Source organism: Dipteris shenzhenensis, chromosome 26, assembly GCF_047967505.1.
Source record: "Dipteris shenzhenensis isolate YYH24624 ecotype China chromosome 26, Dip_SZ_1.0, whole genome shotgun sequence".
NCBI lineage: Eukaryota > Viridiplantae > Streptophyta > Polypodiopsida > Gleicheniales > Dipteridaceae > Dipteris > Dipteris shenzhenensis.
In genome coordinates, this window is record NC_141621.1 from 5,813,268 (window position 1) to 5,833,055 (window position 19,788).

A 19,788-nucleotide genomic window follows, 5' to 3' on the forward strand; every position below is an offset into this window, starting at 1 on the left:
GGATATTAAAATGGATTATCTAAGCTTAACAACTCCACATAGGATCTCATTGTTCTAGATTGGAGCACCACATTACCACCCTCTAAAGGTTCCAAGCATTGTTTGCAACTACCTATTCCCTTGCACGTGTGCTTCAAAGCAACAACACAATTTGCCTCCCATAGCTAGGTGCTTTCTAAGATCATTTAGTTGAATATGTGTATGGCCCAAGAAAATGCATCAAGTAAACAAAGTGCATTGGACAATTACAATCCAAAGGTACATTACAATGGAAAAATGAACAATCACATTTCTATTTCCTGAACAAAGGTAATCCATTCCTTACCTCAAAAAATTCATCAACAATTTAATACAGATCAACAAAAGGATGTGATTTTCACACCTCCCCAACTTTAGAATGTAAAAAAGTGTGACCAAGTGGCGTGCGATTTATTCCAAGTTATGGATAATGCAATCTATAGAAACTTTTTGAGCCTTCCAAAATACCTCACACAAAACACATGATAAAAGATTGCAAACTCCCTTAATATTTCTTGCACTAAAGCTTGGTATTGGGTACTTTTTTTGTCTTATCACAAGAACTTCACATAATAAGTATCTCATTTCATATGCTTATGGCTTGCATTGGATGATTTGTGGAGGATTTTCTCCAACAAATTCTATGCACTTAGTAGATGACAAGCATGCATCCTTCCATATAGATTGAGTGCTCTATTATATGATGCCTTGTCAATTGATGCAAATATATAATCATCTCTACATGTTTGTAGTGCATTAGGTGTTGTAGATCCTTTAAGCAATGACTTGTATGTATTAGCAATATCTAGCTATCGTGTCAAGATATTGTACCCGAATGACAATGAATATAGATTAGTGATCCTTTCCAACCTAAAAAGGTATGTACATTATATATCACATGCCATCACAAAGAAATTTCATTGACATGATTGAGGTGACAATACACATTATTTTCACCATAAAAATAAATGTGGTTAAAGTAAATCAATTGCTTAGCAAGAATTGGAGATGAATAGAATTCACTGAATCCTTATCCAAAATAAGACACTTTAATAATTATTCCTTTTATATTTGAAACACATCATGCATGTGTCTTTCTCCACTCCAAAATTAAAGATTTATCTTTGACTTAAACTTGGTTTCCAATAACATCATCATGACTTGAATCAGCAATATCATATGGATTGACTTCGTTCTTAACCCTAGCATTATGTTCCCTTCATTCCCCGCACAGCCCCTAATCATCTAGTGTGAGCCCCAAGTCCAAATATAGGCTACCCTTGTTTCAATTCTCTATTAGTATGCTGTCGCCCTTCTACTCCCCTTAGAATTCCTCTCCTCTCAAGCCAACACTATCCCCACTTTGCCCTCTCCTACCCTCTTCATGAAGGGCTTCTAAGTTCAGAAAGAAAATTTGTTCCTCCACAAACTTATCAATCAGCCATTACCAGGTATAACCTTCTTCTTGATGTTCAGCTCAGTCCCCCTCTTTTGACAAGAATTTATGGCATGCTGGCCTTGAGCTTGTTGATGGTATCTAATGCGTCAAAGATAGCAGGCTTTTCCTCTTGTTGCCCTTCCTCATTCCTACCTTGACACTCAGCTGTTGAAAGGTTAAAATAATCACCTTTATGAACATTGCAAACGAGCAGGATTTAGATTACACTTGTACGTCCAATGCGCTGAACTTCCTCCAAGTCTCTTAGAAAACTGCAACAGACAAGCTGAAGATTAACGACTTGAATGGCCCCCAAATGATTTCAAGTTTCAAAAAGTACTTACCATTAAGAAATATCAATAGAACAGTTCCATGGATTACCTAGCTGAATTGAGAACCACTGAGCCCCCAAGAATGACACGAGTTCCAGTGTTTGCGGAATTTTGCATAGCTACTGTGCGACCTTCCTCATACGTTGAGCCACCTACAATAAAAATTACAACATCCTGGGGTCTGTCCCCATCCCCAGTCCATCAATAAGAGCAAGCTACATCACATGTCTAAACTAAAAGCAAAAGCCAGAAAAAACTGTTCCTCTATGAATCAGAAGTCCAACCTTCCATGCTGGAAATGATTCCCTACAAAAGGGTAATCTATATCACGTAGTCGCCCCTTCACGATACTTTCGATTGTCTGATACAAAAGAGGCTGATGTTGTGTATAGACATTCTCCACCCCCTTCCAAAAACAACCATTGTATATGGGAATCACTATTAAAAGCTTAAATATGAACAGAAAACCCTGTCGTGTATCACAATGGTAAGATACATATCCAAATCAAATGAAATGCTCCAAGTAACCATCCATCCTCATCACATGCTCCTGACCATACAGTTAATGAATGGACAAACCACCTACATTTCTGTTGCAGCAAGAGTGGATCCTGTCAACTTACTGACTTCATGAAATACATCAAGTCTTCCAACACATATGTACATTTAAAAACAGGCACCCATGCACACGCGAACACAACCATGCACACACATGCAGATATGCACATGCAATGGTTGTAAGTAGAGTATCTTCCAATTACGCAAGCAGTTTTATCGACCTTGACAAATTTTATCAAGTATGTTCTTCCATCATTTTTAGTAAAAGCCACGATCAGCACTGATCTGTAGAACTCATCAAGAAGTCAGTCGGAAGACACTTTCAATAAAAACATTACCTTCAGGCCACGGGCCATGTTACGTGCCCTGTTAAAGAGGTCACGGTTCCCATATAGATCTCCAGTACGCTTATCAATCCCAGCTTGCTTTATAAGAGTATGTACAAGCTGCAAACATCACCATGGCATTTCATTTCAGCAATCTGCGGGTTCACTTTTAGACATACGCAAGAAATTTTGAAAGGGTGTTATGAAACATTACTCCAGGCTTGTACTTGCTAGATCGAGATGCCAGTTTGCCCAAAAGAAGATCTAACTGTTGCATGCTTTCCTTCTCATAACGTAGAGCATATAGCATCACTAGCCTCAATCTATCTACCTCTGATAGATTGTCATTGTTTAGTTGATTCATGACAGCCTGCAAAACAAGACTAATCAATCTTCTGTAGCAATTTGAAGGAATGCACTGTTCATCATTGACCTTTCCCCGCCTTTTTCCAGTCACAATTTACAAGTTTTTGCACAATTGAATCCTTGCAACAATGAACATGGAATTGTGGCGATTCCAAATGGCATTTCAAAGACTTGTGTGAGCTTGTCTATCAGGTAATCATTGCAGGTTAAAGACGAAGCAGCACTTTTCACACAGCATTGTAAACATTGCAGAGCCTTGCTAGGTTTTTGGAGTGCAAAAAAACAACAGCTTCTAGTCTTTCATTTTGTATCGTTGGTCGCAGAACAACAAATATGTCACACGGCCTTGCAGAAGAGTTCAGAATCCATCCCACATTTTTTAAGGTTGCCTATATAACCCAAGGCTGAGCTTCCATTCCTTTCACTAAGCAGGCTGAGAAATATTGTTGCGGGCTGCCTAAGGAGTTTAGAAAAAAAGAAAGAAAGAAATTTTATTAGAGTCTTCGGAAGACCGATGGGTCTATGAGACTGAAAGAAAACCTGATACAAATCACAATAAGGGTGGAGCTACTGAAACGAGCATCATCACCCGTGCTGAATCCTAAGTCTGATCATACATAACCAAATACATCTGGGTATGACAATGAAAAGAAAAAAGACTGGAGCGGAGCGGAATCCTCCGTTTGTCATGTTGCCCTATCTCTGAAATGTCAGGTCCCCAACAAGGGCTACCATACATACCGGCTGGTCGGACCAAGGAGTCAAAGAGAAGAGCCTTGGTCCAAGGGTCCTGAAAGTGGGAGTGAAAGCATTGTCTCTCTAGCCGAGCCAGTGACCGTATCCCCTACTCAATCTGGCCTACATCGCTGGTCTCATCGTGAAGATCGGGCCCAAGTAAGTGTATGAGGATACAATCTCAACTGGTGACCCACCGAAAGTAAAAGTAAACTGCTTCCATTGCATGTTTGCTCGAGAGGTGTTAAAGATCATGACCTTGGTCTTGCCAAGGTTGACCTCCAAATCATGGGATAAACGAAAAGCTTGCAGTGCATCTAGGTGTCGCTAGAGCCCCTCGAGTGTGGATGACAGGAATACTACGTCATCTACATAGAGTAGGATCCTGATGATGATCCCGGCAAGTGAGCAACCAGTCCCTCCGGAAGCCCCCATGAAAGGCTCTGCCATGACTGCCCAGATGATCTCCTGATCAAATCCCAGTGTCTATAGGCGTGTGATGAGACGAGCTCAAGGTACTGTGTCAAAGGCTTTGCGAAAATCCACAAAGCATCAATATGCCCTCTCCTTCCGTGATCTGGCCTCCTCAATGACACTCCTGAGTGTGAGTATGAGAGACTACTGCATGAAGACTCAAGTCTCCAATATGTCTCAGCTTATCAAGAATGCTAGCACGGCATATGCTTTGATACAGGGGAGGACTTCTGGGTTCAAAGGTGGACAGAAGCAGGAATCTAAGAATGGATCTCATGGGGATAAGTCTGATAGAAAAGCTAATCGTCAAAAGGATGAACGTAATCGTTTGTCTCCAGAGGAACGACGCGCTTTATATAAAGCTGGCAAAATGTTTTATTTGCAAAGAGAAGGGACATCGGTCTAGAGATTGTCCCAACCATAAAAGGAAGGAGCCGACTAGTGACACGGATGAGCCACAGAATGTTCCGAAGGGCAAGAGTTCCTGATTCCACAACGGGTTGTTTATGGCTGGTTTTGTATAGCGCGGTATACAAGTACTTGTAAAAAGAATTTTATATGGCAGAGTCTACCACTCTTTTTGGCATCCGATTCTGGATGATGTATACGGTTTGCAGGGTGGTGTTTTCCCTACTACTTTTGGATGCTCTTTTGTCATGAGGTTTCGACAAAATGAGATTACTATTTTTGTCATGAGGTTTCGACAAAAATAAGAATGCTATTTTTGCCATGAGGTTTCCGTAAAATATGCATGTTATTCTTGTCATGAGGATTCGACAAGATGGGAATGCTCTTTTTTGTCATGTGGTTTCGACAAAAAGAGAATGGATTCCCCTAGACCTTGGTTCCAGATGCGCAATTCCTGGAAGTGGTCTATGTCGTGCATCGTTGGCCACGATGTACGTGGTGTACTAGTCACAGTGGGTGTACTAGTCGCTTGGTTTGCAATGCTATACGTATTTGTTATCTGCAGCTCTAGAAATCGTATATGCATTGTTGGTGATCTGTTGGCGGCATGGTTAGCTGTCCACTCAGTTTTGGATTTGATGTCTCAGGTACTTCGGATGTTCATGATGTACCACTAGTGTGGGTCTGAAGGGATGGCCATGTTGGTAAACTGAAAGGAAAGCATAGAGTGAACACAAACTCAGAATATTTTCATATAGAATGAAGAAGAGTGAGGTCCTTTTTTGTAGGCACCTCTTACATGCTCACTGACATCATTGATGACTTCAGAGCTCCACAATCATCTCCTCAATCTGCTCCTAGATTCTCTCAATCATCCTATGTGACATCTACCACCACCTAACTGTGCTTATGGGCACCTAACTGTGCCTCTAGCACACACACATAGAAATCAAGGTGTGCCTGAGGCATACACCTTGAGATATCCCAACAAACCCCCCCTCAAGGGAATGCCTCAGGCTATGTCAAGGATACATCTAGCACAAGGTGTCACATGCCATCTCATGGTGGTCATGGATCTATCAATGGCTAGGATCTCAAGCTAGCAAGGGTTCCCATGGGTGTAAGGTAAACAAAAGGGATACAAAAGATCTTCCAATGGTTATCTCCCCTGCATGTACATGCACACAATGTCTGCAGGAGGTACCATGGAGCAAAACACATACACATGGCCTACATCATAAGGTGACCAGAGGTGTTTTACAAAACACACAAAACACAATAGTTTATTTCATTCATTTTGGAGGACTATCCAGGCTGAGTATCTTGACTCAACATAAAAAGAGAGATCTGGAGCATACATAGAGATGATTTAAAAAGCATAATCTTCAAAGGACGCCTCATCTTGTGGAGGCACATCAACTGAAAGTAGATTGGCATTTTCTATCTTTGAAGTTGCTTCCTTTTTGGCAACCATTATCTTGGCAATCTTCAACAAGGAAGCCATGTTGGCATTCTCTTCCTTTGTAGCATAACAAGACATTGCTTTATGTTTTGGCTTTTTACATATTTTGCATAAGCAAGCCATGAGAGGGTCTAACCCAGGAATTGGGCAGTGTCTTCTCTCTTACAAGGCTAGAATAACAACTGAAATGCTTCAATATAAGCATTTAATGTAGCAAAGTCTTGTGACCAAATTTCAATCAATGATGCTTTCACTTATATGCTTCACAGAGGTGGCTAAATGAAAGCTTTCCAATCAAAACCAGGTATAGCAACTTAAAAGAAAGTTGTAGCCACAGTTGTACTAATGCTTTTCAAAACTTCAAAACCTCAAAAATGCTAAAGTAGCATCTAATGTAGCATCACTTTCAAAACCTTGTCAAAACTGTCAAAAACAAAGGCCTGATCTTGGAGGGCTTGTATCTCACTCTCCAAAGCAAAGAAAAAGGGGCTTTATGAGGCAAAAGAAAGCTCATAAACCACAGAAGGTCCACTGAGGAGGAGGGGTGCAAATCCGCGTCAGATCGCCATAGCTTGCTTCTTCAATTTCGACTGGTTTTTCTCTGTTTTCGCCTTGAATATGCAGCCATTGCTGCTCAGATTTCAGCACAGGATAGCTCAAGGTATGGAGAAGCTCCCTCTAAAAGGAATTAGAGAAACATGGAGCAGTCTCAGAGAAATCGTGGAAGACAGGTTCGACGATCTGCGCGAAATGGCGACTTGCAGCGACGAAGATACTTTAATTCCTTGCAGCCAAAGGTTCGCCCCTTCGAGATGTATCTCCAGCAGGAAGGGCTTGGAGAATGGCAGAGAAACGGAGGAGAACAGGCTTTAGCAAGATTTGGGAAGAAGGGGAAGAGATGGTGAAGAAGAAGATGGAGAAGAAGATGATGATGTGGCAGACATGGGATCAAGGGGGATCAAAGGGCTCTGATACCATGTTGGTAAACTAAAAGGAAAGCATAGAGTGAACACAAACTCGGAATATTTTCATATAGAATGAAGAAGAGTGAGGTCCCTATGTAGGCACCTCTTACATGCTCACTGACATCACTGATGACTTCAGAGCTCCACAATCATCTCCTCAATCTGCTCCTAGATTCTCTCAATCATCCTATGTGGCTTCTACCACCAACTTACTGTGCTTATGGGCACCTAACTGTGCCTCTAGCACACACACATAGAAACCAAGGTGTGCCTGAGGCATACACCTTGAGATATCCCAACAGGCCATAGGTGGGTAAAGCATGCATGAACTATCCCTACGAAGTACAGTCTGAGTATCTATGTGCATGCATTAAGTGTTTGCATATGCTCATGATGTACCATTGGCAGTGGGTCCTTAAGGATGGCCATACGTGAGGTGGATCGGACATCGTGAGGAGCATATTGTTTGTGTATGCATGTATGTGAAATGTTTGCTTGTCTTTTGCCTAACAAACATTATAGTGTTTCCACTTGGTTTTCTTTTGCAAGCAATCGAGGACGTTTGCCTTCTTTCAAGAGGGGGGTCTGTCACGAGGACGTGAAATTATGGGACCTTTGATTTGTGACTCCGTAATTTGCACGTAGCTGCCTTGAGCTTTTGGGACACGAGGGTCCGCTCATGAAGCGCGAGTTGGGGAATTAAAATTCCTAGTGGGCCCTTGGAAATAGTGAATGTGCGCCCAGTTACTAGGCAATTAATTCCTAGGGGCAAAGTGTGCAACAGGGAGGCCAAAAGAGTGGTGCAATTAAAAAACACTGCTTTTTGAAGCTTAGGGCTTTAAAAGGAGGGAGGGAGCCCTTCTTTTAGAGGCAGTTGGCCAAATCAATTCCAAAGGAGCCAGATCATCAATTGGAGCTGCCAAAGCCTGTAGTTCACCCGGAGCAGCCTGGTCAAGTCCAGAACTCCTGGAACAGCCCTAGAACCAATCGCAGGCACATGGAACATCCTGGAAGAGCCCAAAAGAAAATTGCAAACTGGAACACACACCCTAGCAGATATCACCACCTGCAACAGACTCCTGGATCAATTGCGATCACCTGGAACTGACCCCTGTGTAAAAACAAATTTCCCTGGAAGGATCTGGATCACCTGAAACTGGCCCCTGGGTAAAAACGAATTTCCCTGCCAGGCTCTGGATCATTTGAAACTGGCCCCCGGCTAAAAACAAATTTCCCTGGCAAGCTCTGGATCACCTAAAACTGGCCCTTGGGTAAAAATTAATTTCCCTGGCAAGCTCTGGAACCTCCTGGTAAAAAGCAATTTGACTCTAGCAGCTCCTGGCTTGCTTTTTCAAGCTTTCAGGCTCTGCAGGAGATTTCGACTTGATTTTCTAGAGCTTTCTGGGTGTTGTGGCTGGTTTTGGTATCTTTCCAGGCGTGGGTGTTCAATTTCAAGCTGTTTCTGGGCTGTGCCAGGGCGGAATCAGCTTATCTCCGCAGGATCTAGGGTTTTCCAGCCCACGTGACCTTTCTTCTGTGGATTCCGAGTAGAAGAAGGCTTGTCTTTGCCTGCTTTTGCCATTCCCTGATTGGTTGCTGGCTAGTTATTGCATTTGGGTTTCTTTCCTCGCGAAGAAGGGTTGATTTATGATGTTGGGCATGGCCAGGGAGGCTATAGATTGAGGCAACCCGCTGGGAAGTGTTTGGTTGTTTGATTGCACCAGAGTTTAGTTGTTGAGGGCTTTGTCTTGCAGTTGTTCAGCCGTGTTTGGCTGGTTGGACACTTGGTTGTGCGATTGCAGGTGTGGGTCAGACTGTGGCTGAAGGACCTCCTTCAGCGCATCCACTTCTGGTGGATCCTTTGATATTGCCTCTGTAGGCTCTGGCCCCTGAAATTTCTTTAGAAGACTCACATGGAATGCATTGTGAATCCTCCAATGCTCTAGCAATTCTAACCGGTATGCAACCTCATTTATTCTTTCTGTAACCCTAAAAGAGCCATAGTACCTGGGAGATAACTTTGCATACACTTTTTGTTTGCCTTTAAACTTGCGGAGCCTAGCTTTCTCGAACTTTAAAAGTGCCCAATCCCGTTCTTTGAGATCTAACTGTCTCCTATGCTTATCTGCAGCTTTTTTATGCTTCTCTTGAGACCTTTCAATTGCTGTCTGGACCTGGCTGTAAGCTGTCTGCAGGTCTCTCACAAACTGATCAGCCGCAAATATTTTGTCCTTGGTCCTCAGGATAGGTGGCAAATTCACCTTCCCATAGATGACCTCAAAGGGGGCTTTCCTTGTAGAGCTGTGTACTGTATTATTGTAAGCAAACTCTACCAATGGTAGGTACTTTTCCCAGTCTGAACCTTGGTCACCCACGTAGCGTTTCAGCATATCCAATGCTGTAGAATTTGCTACTTCACTTTGACGATCTGTCTAGGGATGGAAAGAAGGAAAATTCAGATTCGTCCCCATATTATCAAATAAAGCTCTCCAGAATAGACTGGTCATTCTGGGATCTCGATCACTGACAATGGACTTAGGCATACCATGGTGCTTAAAGATTTGTGCCATGAAAAGCTTAGCCATATGATCTGCCTTTATGGTTTTTCGAACCGGAATGAAATGAGCTTGCTTGCTGAATCTATCAATGATAGTCCAAATCCCATCATTCCCTGACTTTGATCTTGGCAAATAAAAAATGAAGTCAATTGTAATACTTTCCCACGGTGCCTAAGGCACGGGAAGATGCATAAGTAGGCCAGGTGTCTTCCGTCTATCATACTTAACTTTCTGACACGTAAGGCACTCAGTAACAAACTGACATATATCTTTCCGCATCCCCGGCCAAATGAAATACCTCTCTAGTGCTAGAGTTGTTGCTGTAATTCCTCTATGTCCAGCATAGGGAGGCGCATGGCATTCTTCCAAAATCTTTTTCCTCATCTCCTGGTGATGCATAGGCAGTCATCTTTCATTAAATACCCATCTTTCAGGGAATAGTGACTGGTGGACTGCCCCTCTTGCATTTGCTGTAAAATCTCACCAAAATTTGCATCATTAGCATATTGCTCCCAGATAAGCAAGGTCACATTGTTGACCTGGGGTCCTCGGGACAAGGCATGTGCCACTCTGTTCCGAATTCTTGGAGTATGGACAATCTGAAAATGATACATTGACAGCATATTTGCCCATTTCATATGCTTCTCGGAGAGTTTTGTCTGAGTTAGAAAATATCTCAGACTTTGGTGATTTGTTTTAATAGTAAAATCTGCACCCAAAAGATAATGCTTCCATGTATTCACAGCATGAATTACAGCCAACAATTCTTTTTCATAGATTCCCAGATATCTTTCAGCATCACGCAATCTTCGGCTTTCATATGCTACTACATGTCCATTCTGATGTAATGCAGCCCCAACACACTCTCCACAGGCATCGCAATCAACATCAAAAGGTTGACAAAGATCCGAGACTACAAGAATAGGCTCTGGAGTCAACTTCTCCTTGAGTGTATTGAATGTTTTCTTTTGTGACATTCCCAATGTGAAGGCTGCATTTTTCTTAGTAAGGTCATGTAGTGGAGCTGCGATATCAGCAAAATGCCTGATGAATCTCTTGTAATAGGAGCAAAGTCCCAAGAAACTACGGACTTCATGCACAGTTTTCAGCTCAGGCCATTCTTGGATGGCTCGGATCTTTGCAGGATCCCTCTGTATCCCATTCTTGGATATTATGTGCCCTAGATAATGGATCTTTTACAAAAAGAATTCACTTTTCTTGCTATTGGCAAAAAGCTGATGATTTCGAAGTTCTTGAAATACCAAAGCAAGATTTTCCCTGTGCTCTTCTTCTGTCTTTGAAAAGACTAGGATATCATCAAAGAAAGTACCTGTGAAGTGCCTGTACTTTCGAAAGATGTGATCCGTCATTCTATTGAATGTGGCTAGAGCATTTGTCAACCCAAAAGGCATCACTAAGTATTCATACAACCCAGTGCGAAAAGCTGTCTTATGCACATCTTGTGGTTGTATTCTGACTTGATGGTAGCCACTCTTCAAGTCTATCTTGCTCCTCTGAGTTGGTCAAGCACATCATCTATACGTGGTATCGGAAATCTATTTTTGATGGTCATCTTATTCAATGCACGGTAATCAATGCACATTTGAAAAGAATGATCTTTCTTCTATACTAAAGTACTGGTGAGCAAAAAGGGGACGAGCTGGGCTGAATCAACCCTTTGGACAGCTAGTCCTGCACCTCAGCCATAATCTCCTCTCTCTGAGTGGCACTGACTCTATAAGGTGGTCTATTTGGTGGCTCACTACCAGGCATTAACTCTATCTGATGATCCTCTGGTCTCTCTAGGGGTAACTCCCCTGGCAAAGCATCTGAAAAACAATCTTGAAAGTTTACAAGAAACTGAAATTTATCTTTGTCTGCATCATTCATTTCAGCATGCATATCATTCTCTTTTTCTTTTACAAAAACCATGTATGCGGAAATTGCAGACTTTATTGCTTTACCACAAGTAACATCAGATACAAGGGGGATAGTTTCCCCTTTATTCCTGGCAACTAAACGCTGGTTTTTTCCCCTATGGATAAAACTCAGCATCCTCTTAGGGTATTCTATCTTTACTTCCTTTCGATGGAGCCACGGTGTACCAAGTACAACCTCATGTTGCTTGAGAGGAGAAATTAAGAAGTCCTCTTGATCTACATAGCTCTGCACATAGACACGAAGCTTTCCAATCAAAGGGTAACTTGCATTGGATTTCCCTGGAACATTTGATCAGCATCAAGAGCTCTGCCTAGCTCTTCAATTTTAATCCCTAATCTCAGGGCTAAATCTTCGGATATGAAATTGTCTGTAGACCCTGGATCAAATAGGATTAATGCTTGCTGATCTCTTATCTTTCCCCATGATAGCAAAAGCTCTTTTTCCTTTGGGTCTGAGGTACTACCCAAAACATCTGGAACCGCTCCCACCATTGGTCTCGGTGGTACTTGTGGCTTTTTCTGCTCCTTAGAACTTGAAGGCTTCTCATGGCACTGGGCAGCCATATGCCCCTCTTTCCCACATCTAAAGCATTTCCCATCTTTGCGGAATTCAGCAATCTGTTTAGGATGAATGGGGATTTGCCTTTATATGGCTTTGAAAGCTGAGTACCCCTCGGCTTCTGAGGCTGAAACCCTTTCTTTTCAACCTTAGGATACTCTTTCTTTTCTGATTTTAACAAATCAGTTCTCTTCCGTTCAGCACCTCCTGCATGCAAGGCTAGCACTGTGGATGGATCTTGTAATGGCATGAGACTAGCTCCTGAAGCTGAATGCGTAATGTCTTGAATGTTCTTTGCTCCCAAAGCATTCACCACTGCTTGAATTTTTGGATTGAGACCTGCTCCGTACTTTCTCATTTGGGTTCTTTTGGAGATCTTTTTGAAAGGTGCAACCTGCAAATAAGCATCCCAAAACTTTTGGTTATACACATCCACTGTATCTCTTGCATCCATATGCAAACAGTCCCAATCTTGAAGAACATGATCTCTAAACTGTTTAGGCATGAACTGCTGGTAGAAGGCTTTCTTGAAGCCCTTCCACCTCTTTGGGGCTGACCCATCTGTGGTCTGTGCACTCCACCATGCACTAGTTGCCACTGTCAAGTGCAAATTGACCATTCTCAACTTGGAGGTTTCTGAAAAACTTTTCAATACCGAATGCAGCATCAAACTGTCTAATGAACTGCAGTGCTTTGTCTGTATGACCACATTGTCCATTATAGGTCATAAACTTGACAGATTTACCTCCATCTTTGAATTCCTTGGTCTCTTTGGAAGACTTGCTCTTCCTAGACTTCTTGTGTTTTCCCTGATGGTTTATTTGATAAAGAAGAAGATACAAAAGTCGAGCTCGAGGTGGACAGTGAAGGGCTTGGAGATCGGTGATGATGCCTTGATCTCTTCCTACTATGAGACCGTCCCCTATGAGATCTCTCTCTCTCGGGCTGTACACGAGTGTGCCTCTGGCATTGGCACATCATATGAAACCAGCCTCAACAACGTAAAGGGTGGTAGGATCCACTTAATTACAGCATACCGAGTAAATAGACAAGTAAATATGCACCACAAAACAAATCACAGGGGAGCTAGAGCGCTCCTACTCCGAAACAAGGACACCGATTGGCCCCGAACGTTGGCACCCCTTGCGGTATTTATTTAACAGTCATTTGAAGCTAAGCGGCTGATTACAAAGGTCTCTGGGAAGCTGCACCACAGGCAAACCAACGCCCGCAGACTCCCCGTTCAGCCCACCTTGTAATTTCCTGCTGAACTTCAAACGGTGAATGGCATCCAATCACTAGACAATCTTGTATCCTCAGCCAACCAAAGTATGCATTGTAAGATTGATTCGCGTTTTTTAATTTAGAGACACAGCTCTACACTGAACTATGCACTCAGAATTCTCTCTTCAAGTAATAAAATCCTTCGGAGGGGTCCAGCCCGACATGTCCTGGGCCCTAGCTGTTTGCAGAGTGAGGGAAAGAGAGAGAGAGAGAGATTTTGAAAGAGTAAACTAAGCGCAGGAATTTGACGCTGGCGTACAATGAAGGTTTCAGAAGAAGTTCTCACAGTTCAGGAGCGTTTGGACAGTCCAGGACCACACAAAAGGGCAAATCTCCCCATTGTAGAAGGGCGGATCACAGTGCACAAGAGCAGTAGCAGACTTACCTAGAGCAGCCACTGAAGTCCATTGAGGACACGCGGTGATTTAGGAGAGGTCTACAGCAGCAGGATCAGCAAACAGAGCCTTTTCTTGGTGACTTACCTTAGTGCTTGTTTGCTGAAGGTGGTGTCACAATTTCTTTGCCTTTTCCGTGGCTTCAGGCTAAAACTGCCACCTGTATCCTCCAGTTTTGCATCACCCGCTCTTCTCAATAGAGCATCCGAATTCATATTCTGCACAGTAGGCATGGCAAATTTAGCTGTCATGCTAAAATATATATGAATCTCTTGTTGAAAGGCATCAAGGAGTTCCACAATTATCAGAATAAGGTTTTTGTCCTCAATTTTATCATTGATCGCGGAAAGGATCTCCAGAATCTTGGTGAGATGAGTGAACTCTTTCTCTTACCCTAAGGACTCTTCAATTGCAATGTTGTGTTGCTAACCTCGAAGTTGTCTTTCAAGGGTTTTCAGCCCCTGGCCTGAAAATTTTGCACTCGAACAAGTGTAGAATTAGGCATTGCCTGCAATGATGGACATTGCTGTCCATCTTTTTGTCTCGAACGGTCAATCTCCTTGGCACCACTAAGGGGTTCTGTCTGAGTTCCCTCTTGTTTAAGGCATTTTATAAAAAATTAACCAACAATCAAGCACACTGGCTCAACCACCACACCTAAACTAATGCAAAAGAAAGCATTTGAATGCTCTCCTGGATAGCTTCCATGGTGTGCCATAGCATGACAGTAGACCACCCAAAAGATGTATCATCTAGCTTCGAGCATCTATTCTGTTCATCCACTATTCTTAAACCATCTAGATTCTTAAAGAGTAAACCAAGTCTGTATTATTGGAAACTTTAGTTCACTGGAACCCACAAATTTGGCAAATTTTACCTCAAAGGCTACAGCCTGTCCCACATTGTTGCAAGCAAGATCCTGCTCTGTTTGGGAAACTGACATTAATTTCCGTTCATCCACTATTCTACTCATCTCTGTCACCATTGTGACATGCTTCGAAATGTTCCCTTGCATCTTCCGATATTCTGGGTAGTGCTCCACAAACTTTGCCATATCCTCTGTTAGAATGAGATTAGTGAAACTCATTACAAGCCAATGATGATTCATTGTACATATACTTCAGTACTAAGAGTTGAGGAAAAAAAGAATTATAAAGGTATGACACACCCAGAGTTTGAATATTCTGGTTGCTCTTGGCCTTCTGCTGGAAATCATCTACCATTTTCTTGATATTCATACCAAGATCACCAAAATTTTCGTACATATTTGCTTTGAAAAAAACATCTTGTTCTGATGATAGTACAACTTCCTGGGGCCAAACAAATTGTACAGATATCAGAATAAACAATGGAAAACAAATTTCAAATTGTAGAAATCCTGTATTTAAAACACATAATCAACGTACATTTTGTTGATTTGATACATCTGGTTAGAGAGGGAAGCACTCTTGAAAGAAAACTTCTAAATTTACAAACCAACGTCTTCATCTAGAATACATGCTGCGATTAAGTTATCACAAGCTCACATCTGATGCATGATTTTCAACAGGGTTAGCGAGTCATCCATTGTGCAAGACACACTTTCAGCATTTTCCATAACATCTGAACTACTCATTCTCTTTTAATCTGGATGAACTTCAGAAGGAGCTTACCATGTAAGAAAAGAATCAGCTATCATAGAATATTAAAAAGTATTAAACAAAACAGTACAGAGAATCCAAACCTGCTGGTCTTTTGGAGCCTTTGAAGTTTCTGTCAAATTCACTTTATTATCCCTTATTCCAATCAACTCATGAACCATAGCCTGACAGCACAATGATCCAGGTATTAGGATACACAAACGAGAAGAAAAATGTCATGTTAATAAATCAAGCTATACAAATTCAAAGAGAAAAGGAAAAGCCAAGTATCATTTGCACATAAAAACCACATATGTGATCATGTCAATTCTGATACAGCATACGAAATGCTGTCTACTCCACTTATTTAAAAGATGCTAGAGAATGCTATCACTGCTTACCTCTTATTCAAAACAAGGAATCATTGGAGAAAGTAAGACTGCCATAAGGGACCAACAAAAGTCTTATGTTGTAACTGCGCAAGCATAATGTAGAAGCCACAGAACAGCTGGACTTAGAAGATTACCTACATGCATAAGAGACACTCGGGATGCATGGTGCAGATCCACAGATAAGGCCCCAAACAGGGATAGCTGCAAGTGCAATCTTGACCATTCACCTCACTATGTGCTACTTCTCAGCTTTTATTCCTTAGGGTCAGCAGAGATCTTAGCCCTAATTATAACACCAAAGTAGGGCACCAAACAGTGAACTATGAGGCAGGCTCTGCTGCTTAATCTCTAGTCTGGTCAGGAAACCACACAGTATAGAGGTGGCCCCATAGTGGCTCTTATTGGATCCTAGAATGGAAACTTGGCTGAACCACAACCAAGTCTTGCCCACGACATGGTGAGAGTGAAGCATTGACCTCCAACACCCGCCTCAATGTCTACGCTCGTTCTCAACAATAGATCAGCACATCAGCCCTCCCAAAAATATCCTATTATATACCTCGTATTGCCTGATGCCTCCTCGTTTGGGGGCTTACAGAAATTGGGCAATCAATGATCTAACATCTCACCAACACCAAACGTTGGCACTGCCATGCACACACACTACATGACAATCCTCGCCATCCGTCACCTAATCTCTCGCAACTACCTCACCCCACCCCATTTGCATTGTTCACCACCAATGACATCAAACACGCAGCCCTGAAGCTGCATAATGGCTGAGCCCAAGATCATGAGGGGCTGATGAAAAAAAATAACTAAACTAGAGCACAAAGTTCCACGTAATCTGAAATCTCTGATAAATCTCGGGCGATGGCACTTGATTATTCCACCCAGCCAGCCTCTGGTCAAGCAAGCTCAAAAGATGTTACGTACGGTTTTGCCTCCTGCATGCTTTCTCTAGAGCCCTCATCTCCCCAGATGAATCTAGATACCACATGTCAAATTTGAACGCCCCTAGCATACATCCTTTTACCCCTCTCTTGGGTTAAACAATAATTCCATTTGCCCCTTGGAAATTCCCACATTTAGGTGCCCCTAGTCCCTCAGCCTTAGATTCATCTAGTCTGTGACATGCCACCCTCACCAAGGACCTTGACATTGATTCCTTTTACCGCTTACGTAAAGCACAATAACATACAATATAAGTCCGGTCTTCTAAAGGAAAATGTCGACTGACCCTTCCAAGGTCATGTTACCTCAACTAGAGCATAACATTCCTTCCCTCGGAGCAAGAATTGTAAAGAACAAAGGGGAAATTGTTGCTCCTCCCAGGCTCCCACCCCAGCCTCCTCCTACCTCCTTCAGCCTTAGCCTCCACCCTCTCGTCTCCTCTCCCCCTCAGCTCCCCCCTTTTTCCACCTCCTTCCCACTCAGCTTCTACAAGGATCATTGTTTACACATCACATAGTAGGGTTTCATTGACCCACCGGTATATACGCAGATCCACTTACCCCACTCACTGAGGATTTCTACTGGGCAGTTTCGGGTCTCTTCACATAGACTACTGATAGCTAAACCGACAAGGAGCAGTGCATGTAGAGCACAAACCTTCCACACAAAATCACGAGAGAAACTAACTTATCAAACTCTCTCCCTCTCACATATGATATGAAGACAAAGCAATGGATCATCACATAGTGACGGAAAAGCTAGTCAACCTGAGGACTGAAGAGGAAGATGTTCCTTGACGAAGACTTGGAGAGCTAGGATTCCGATGGGATTCGTGATGGACGTGAAGCCAATCGAGCTCCGGTGCTATGGATGACCACTGACGATTAAATGGCGTTCTACACTGCTCCTATCCACGCACCTCATCGGTGCTCTCTGGTCCAGTGCCCTGGGTCATGCTTCATTTGCCGTAAAGGCTTGGTTTGGCGTCACGAAAGGCAGCTCAGGTCCTAGATAACGAAACGTTTCTCCCTTTCGTGATGAAAGTCGATTGACGATGGCTACATGACACCCATGAGGCCAGATCTGTCACACACATGCGTGTTAATGTGGCGCAGGCCATGAGGCAAAGGTATTGTGGGCTCAGGCACATAGAGCAAGCAAAATCTGAAAACTAGAAGGGCCGAGCGTCCCTCTACACAGCGTTTGCTTTGCCTTGCGACGTCGCCTTCCGAGATCGCCACCCTCCTCCAGTGATTTCTTGCAGAAGCCTTCTACATGTGGTTGTGTGTGGGTGAAGTAGGTGGTGCCGGTTCAATTCCTGAAGGCACTAAGACCAAGATCTAGCAGTTGTCCACCAAGACGAGTTGCAAGGTCGCCCTGCTTGTCGTTGCCAAGCTTGCCCAGAAGCTCGTCGCCCGGGCTATTAGCTTGAGGGCTGGTGATGCTGCAACGTACGGGTTCCAAAACACCAACAATTCCTTCGACCAAGGCTTCAAAGGGCATCGCTTGCACCTAGCAAGCCTAGCAAGCTCCCTCGCAGCAACTCGCCATCCTGAGCATTCTCCATCAGTCGAGATCTCTTCTGCTAACACCCAAGACTCGCCTAACCTTGGTCCAGTTAGCCTACCCTTGCTCTAGTTAGCTTGACCTTGGTCTAGTTAGTCTGACCTAATCAGACCAATTTGGTTAGTGTAACTAGACTGGGATCAATCTGGTTAGAGCTCAGTTCTAGACTAACCAGACCAGAGCCAATCAGTCTAGTTAGTGTAACAAGTCGGTTACTCATCTAGTTACTGTCGCAAAAAAACAAAAAACAAAAAAAAGGAAGGAAGGAAGAGACAGTTGCAGAGTCAATTTTTTCCTTCAGATTCCACCCATCTGTCAGTCGTTCTACTGTCAAAAAATCAGCAGAAATTCTGAGATTTGCTGAGGACAAAAGTTGCACGCCTTTGCATAGCAAAAGGGCAAGGCAGCTTTAGCTTCATAGCTCTAGCACTACTTGGAGGGTAGTGTTTGTTTCTCAAAAGAACTAACCTTGACAGCAACCCTTGGCCTGGCAAGAAGGGTTCACATGGCAGCACCTTCAACCCCCACGGTGGTTAAGATTATGCTCTCTCCATAAGACAAGCAGCAGGTCAAGTGTGAAGTAGAGGCTTTGCAAGACAGGCCCTGGTGGGTCACATTGTTGGGCTCACCCCGTCAAGGAAACAGGGATTGGCTTCAGGTGAGCTTAGCCCTAGGGGCTCATCACATCCAGGAGGTCACAATCTATGGGAGAGGAGTCTTCCTCATGCAACTGAACTCCCCCGACACCACAACCTCCCTTGTTGAGTAGATCCCTATCCTAGTAGGCCCTCACGTCGTCTACCTCCTTCCTTGGTACCATGGCTTCACAGTCGAGGACATGGATTCGACTCATCGCGTGCCACGATTCCCAGTGACGCTCTGCTTCTCGGGGCTTTCGCAGGAGTACAGATCTATTCTTCCTTCCATAGGGAATTGTTTTGGCACAGTTCTAGCATCTCCGCCACAAATAGCGGTTTCAGTAGTGGTAGACGACGGGGTCCCCCATCTTCGGGTTATCGCAGAGCATCTAGAGTCCCTCCCACAAGAGATCCTCTTGGAAACCTTAGATGGAGGTGAGTTCAAACAACGTGTGGAGATCTATGGCTTGCCCGGGCAGTGTCTTCGGTGTAGAGAGATTGGTCACTTAGCACAGGACTGTTTGGTGGGCAGGGCCCCTCACCAGAGACAGGAGCATAGGGAGGCTCAAAGCCGTCCAAGCCCCAGCAACAGGCGAGGCAACAGCAGACTCGACACCTTGGGTCGAGCCCTCCCAAGGGACTTGGACCAAGGTGGAGAAAAAGAAGCCCTCCAAATCAGCTCGGAAAAACAAAAGAAGGAGAGTCAGACTTAAACAGCGCAAGAAGGCGCAGACTTCTTCTTCCCAGGACACAGGGAAGGGAAAGGGGAAGGTGCCAGCGGAGTCCTCGGACCGAACACAG

The 19,788-nt window shown here is 43.5% G+C and overlaps 1 protein-coding gene across 2 annotated transcripts in view; it reads right to left on the reverse strand.

Moving 5' to 3' along the window:
- Positions 1 to 1,095: 1,095 nt before the first annotated feature.
- VPS45 (vacuolar protein sorting 45) overlaps positions 1,096 to 19,788 on the reverse strand; it is a 43,192-nt gene continuing 24,499 nt past the window's right edge. Inside the window, exons 6-13 of one of the 2 annotated variants that reach the window (XM_087397352.1) lie at positions 15,542 to 15,622; positions 14,987 to 15,128; positions 14,696 to 14,877; positions 2,887 to 3,042; positions 2,685 to 2,792; positions 2,073 to 2,194; positions 1,838 to 1,969; positions 1,096 to 1,728 (exon numbers count right to left, since the gene is read on the reverse strand). In XM_087397352.1, coding sequence (XP_087253478.1) covers positions 1,674 to 1,728; positions 1,838 to 1,969; positions 2,073 to 2,194; positions 2,685 to 2,792; positions 2,887 to 3,042; positions 14,696 to 14,877; positions 14,987 to 15,128; positions 15,542 to 15,622 — 978 coding nt within the window. In that variant the 3' untranslated portion in view covers positions 1,096 to 1,673. The remainder of the gene's footprint in view (positions 1,729 to 1,837; positions 1,970 to 2,072; positions 2,195 to 2,684; positions 2,793 to 2,886; positions 3,043 to 14,695; positions 14,878 to 14,986; positions 15,129 to 15,541; positions 15,623 to 19,788) is intronic. The other variant, XR_015543541.1, reaches the window with a different exon arrangement.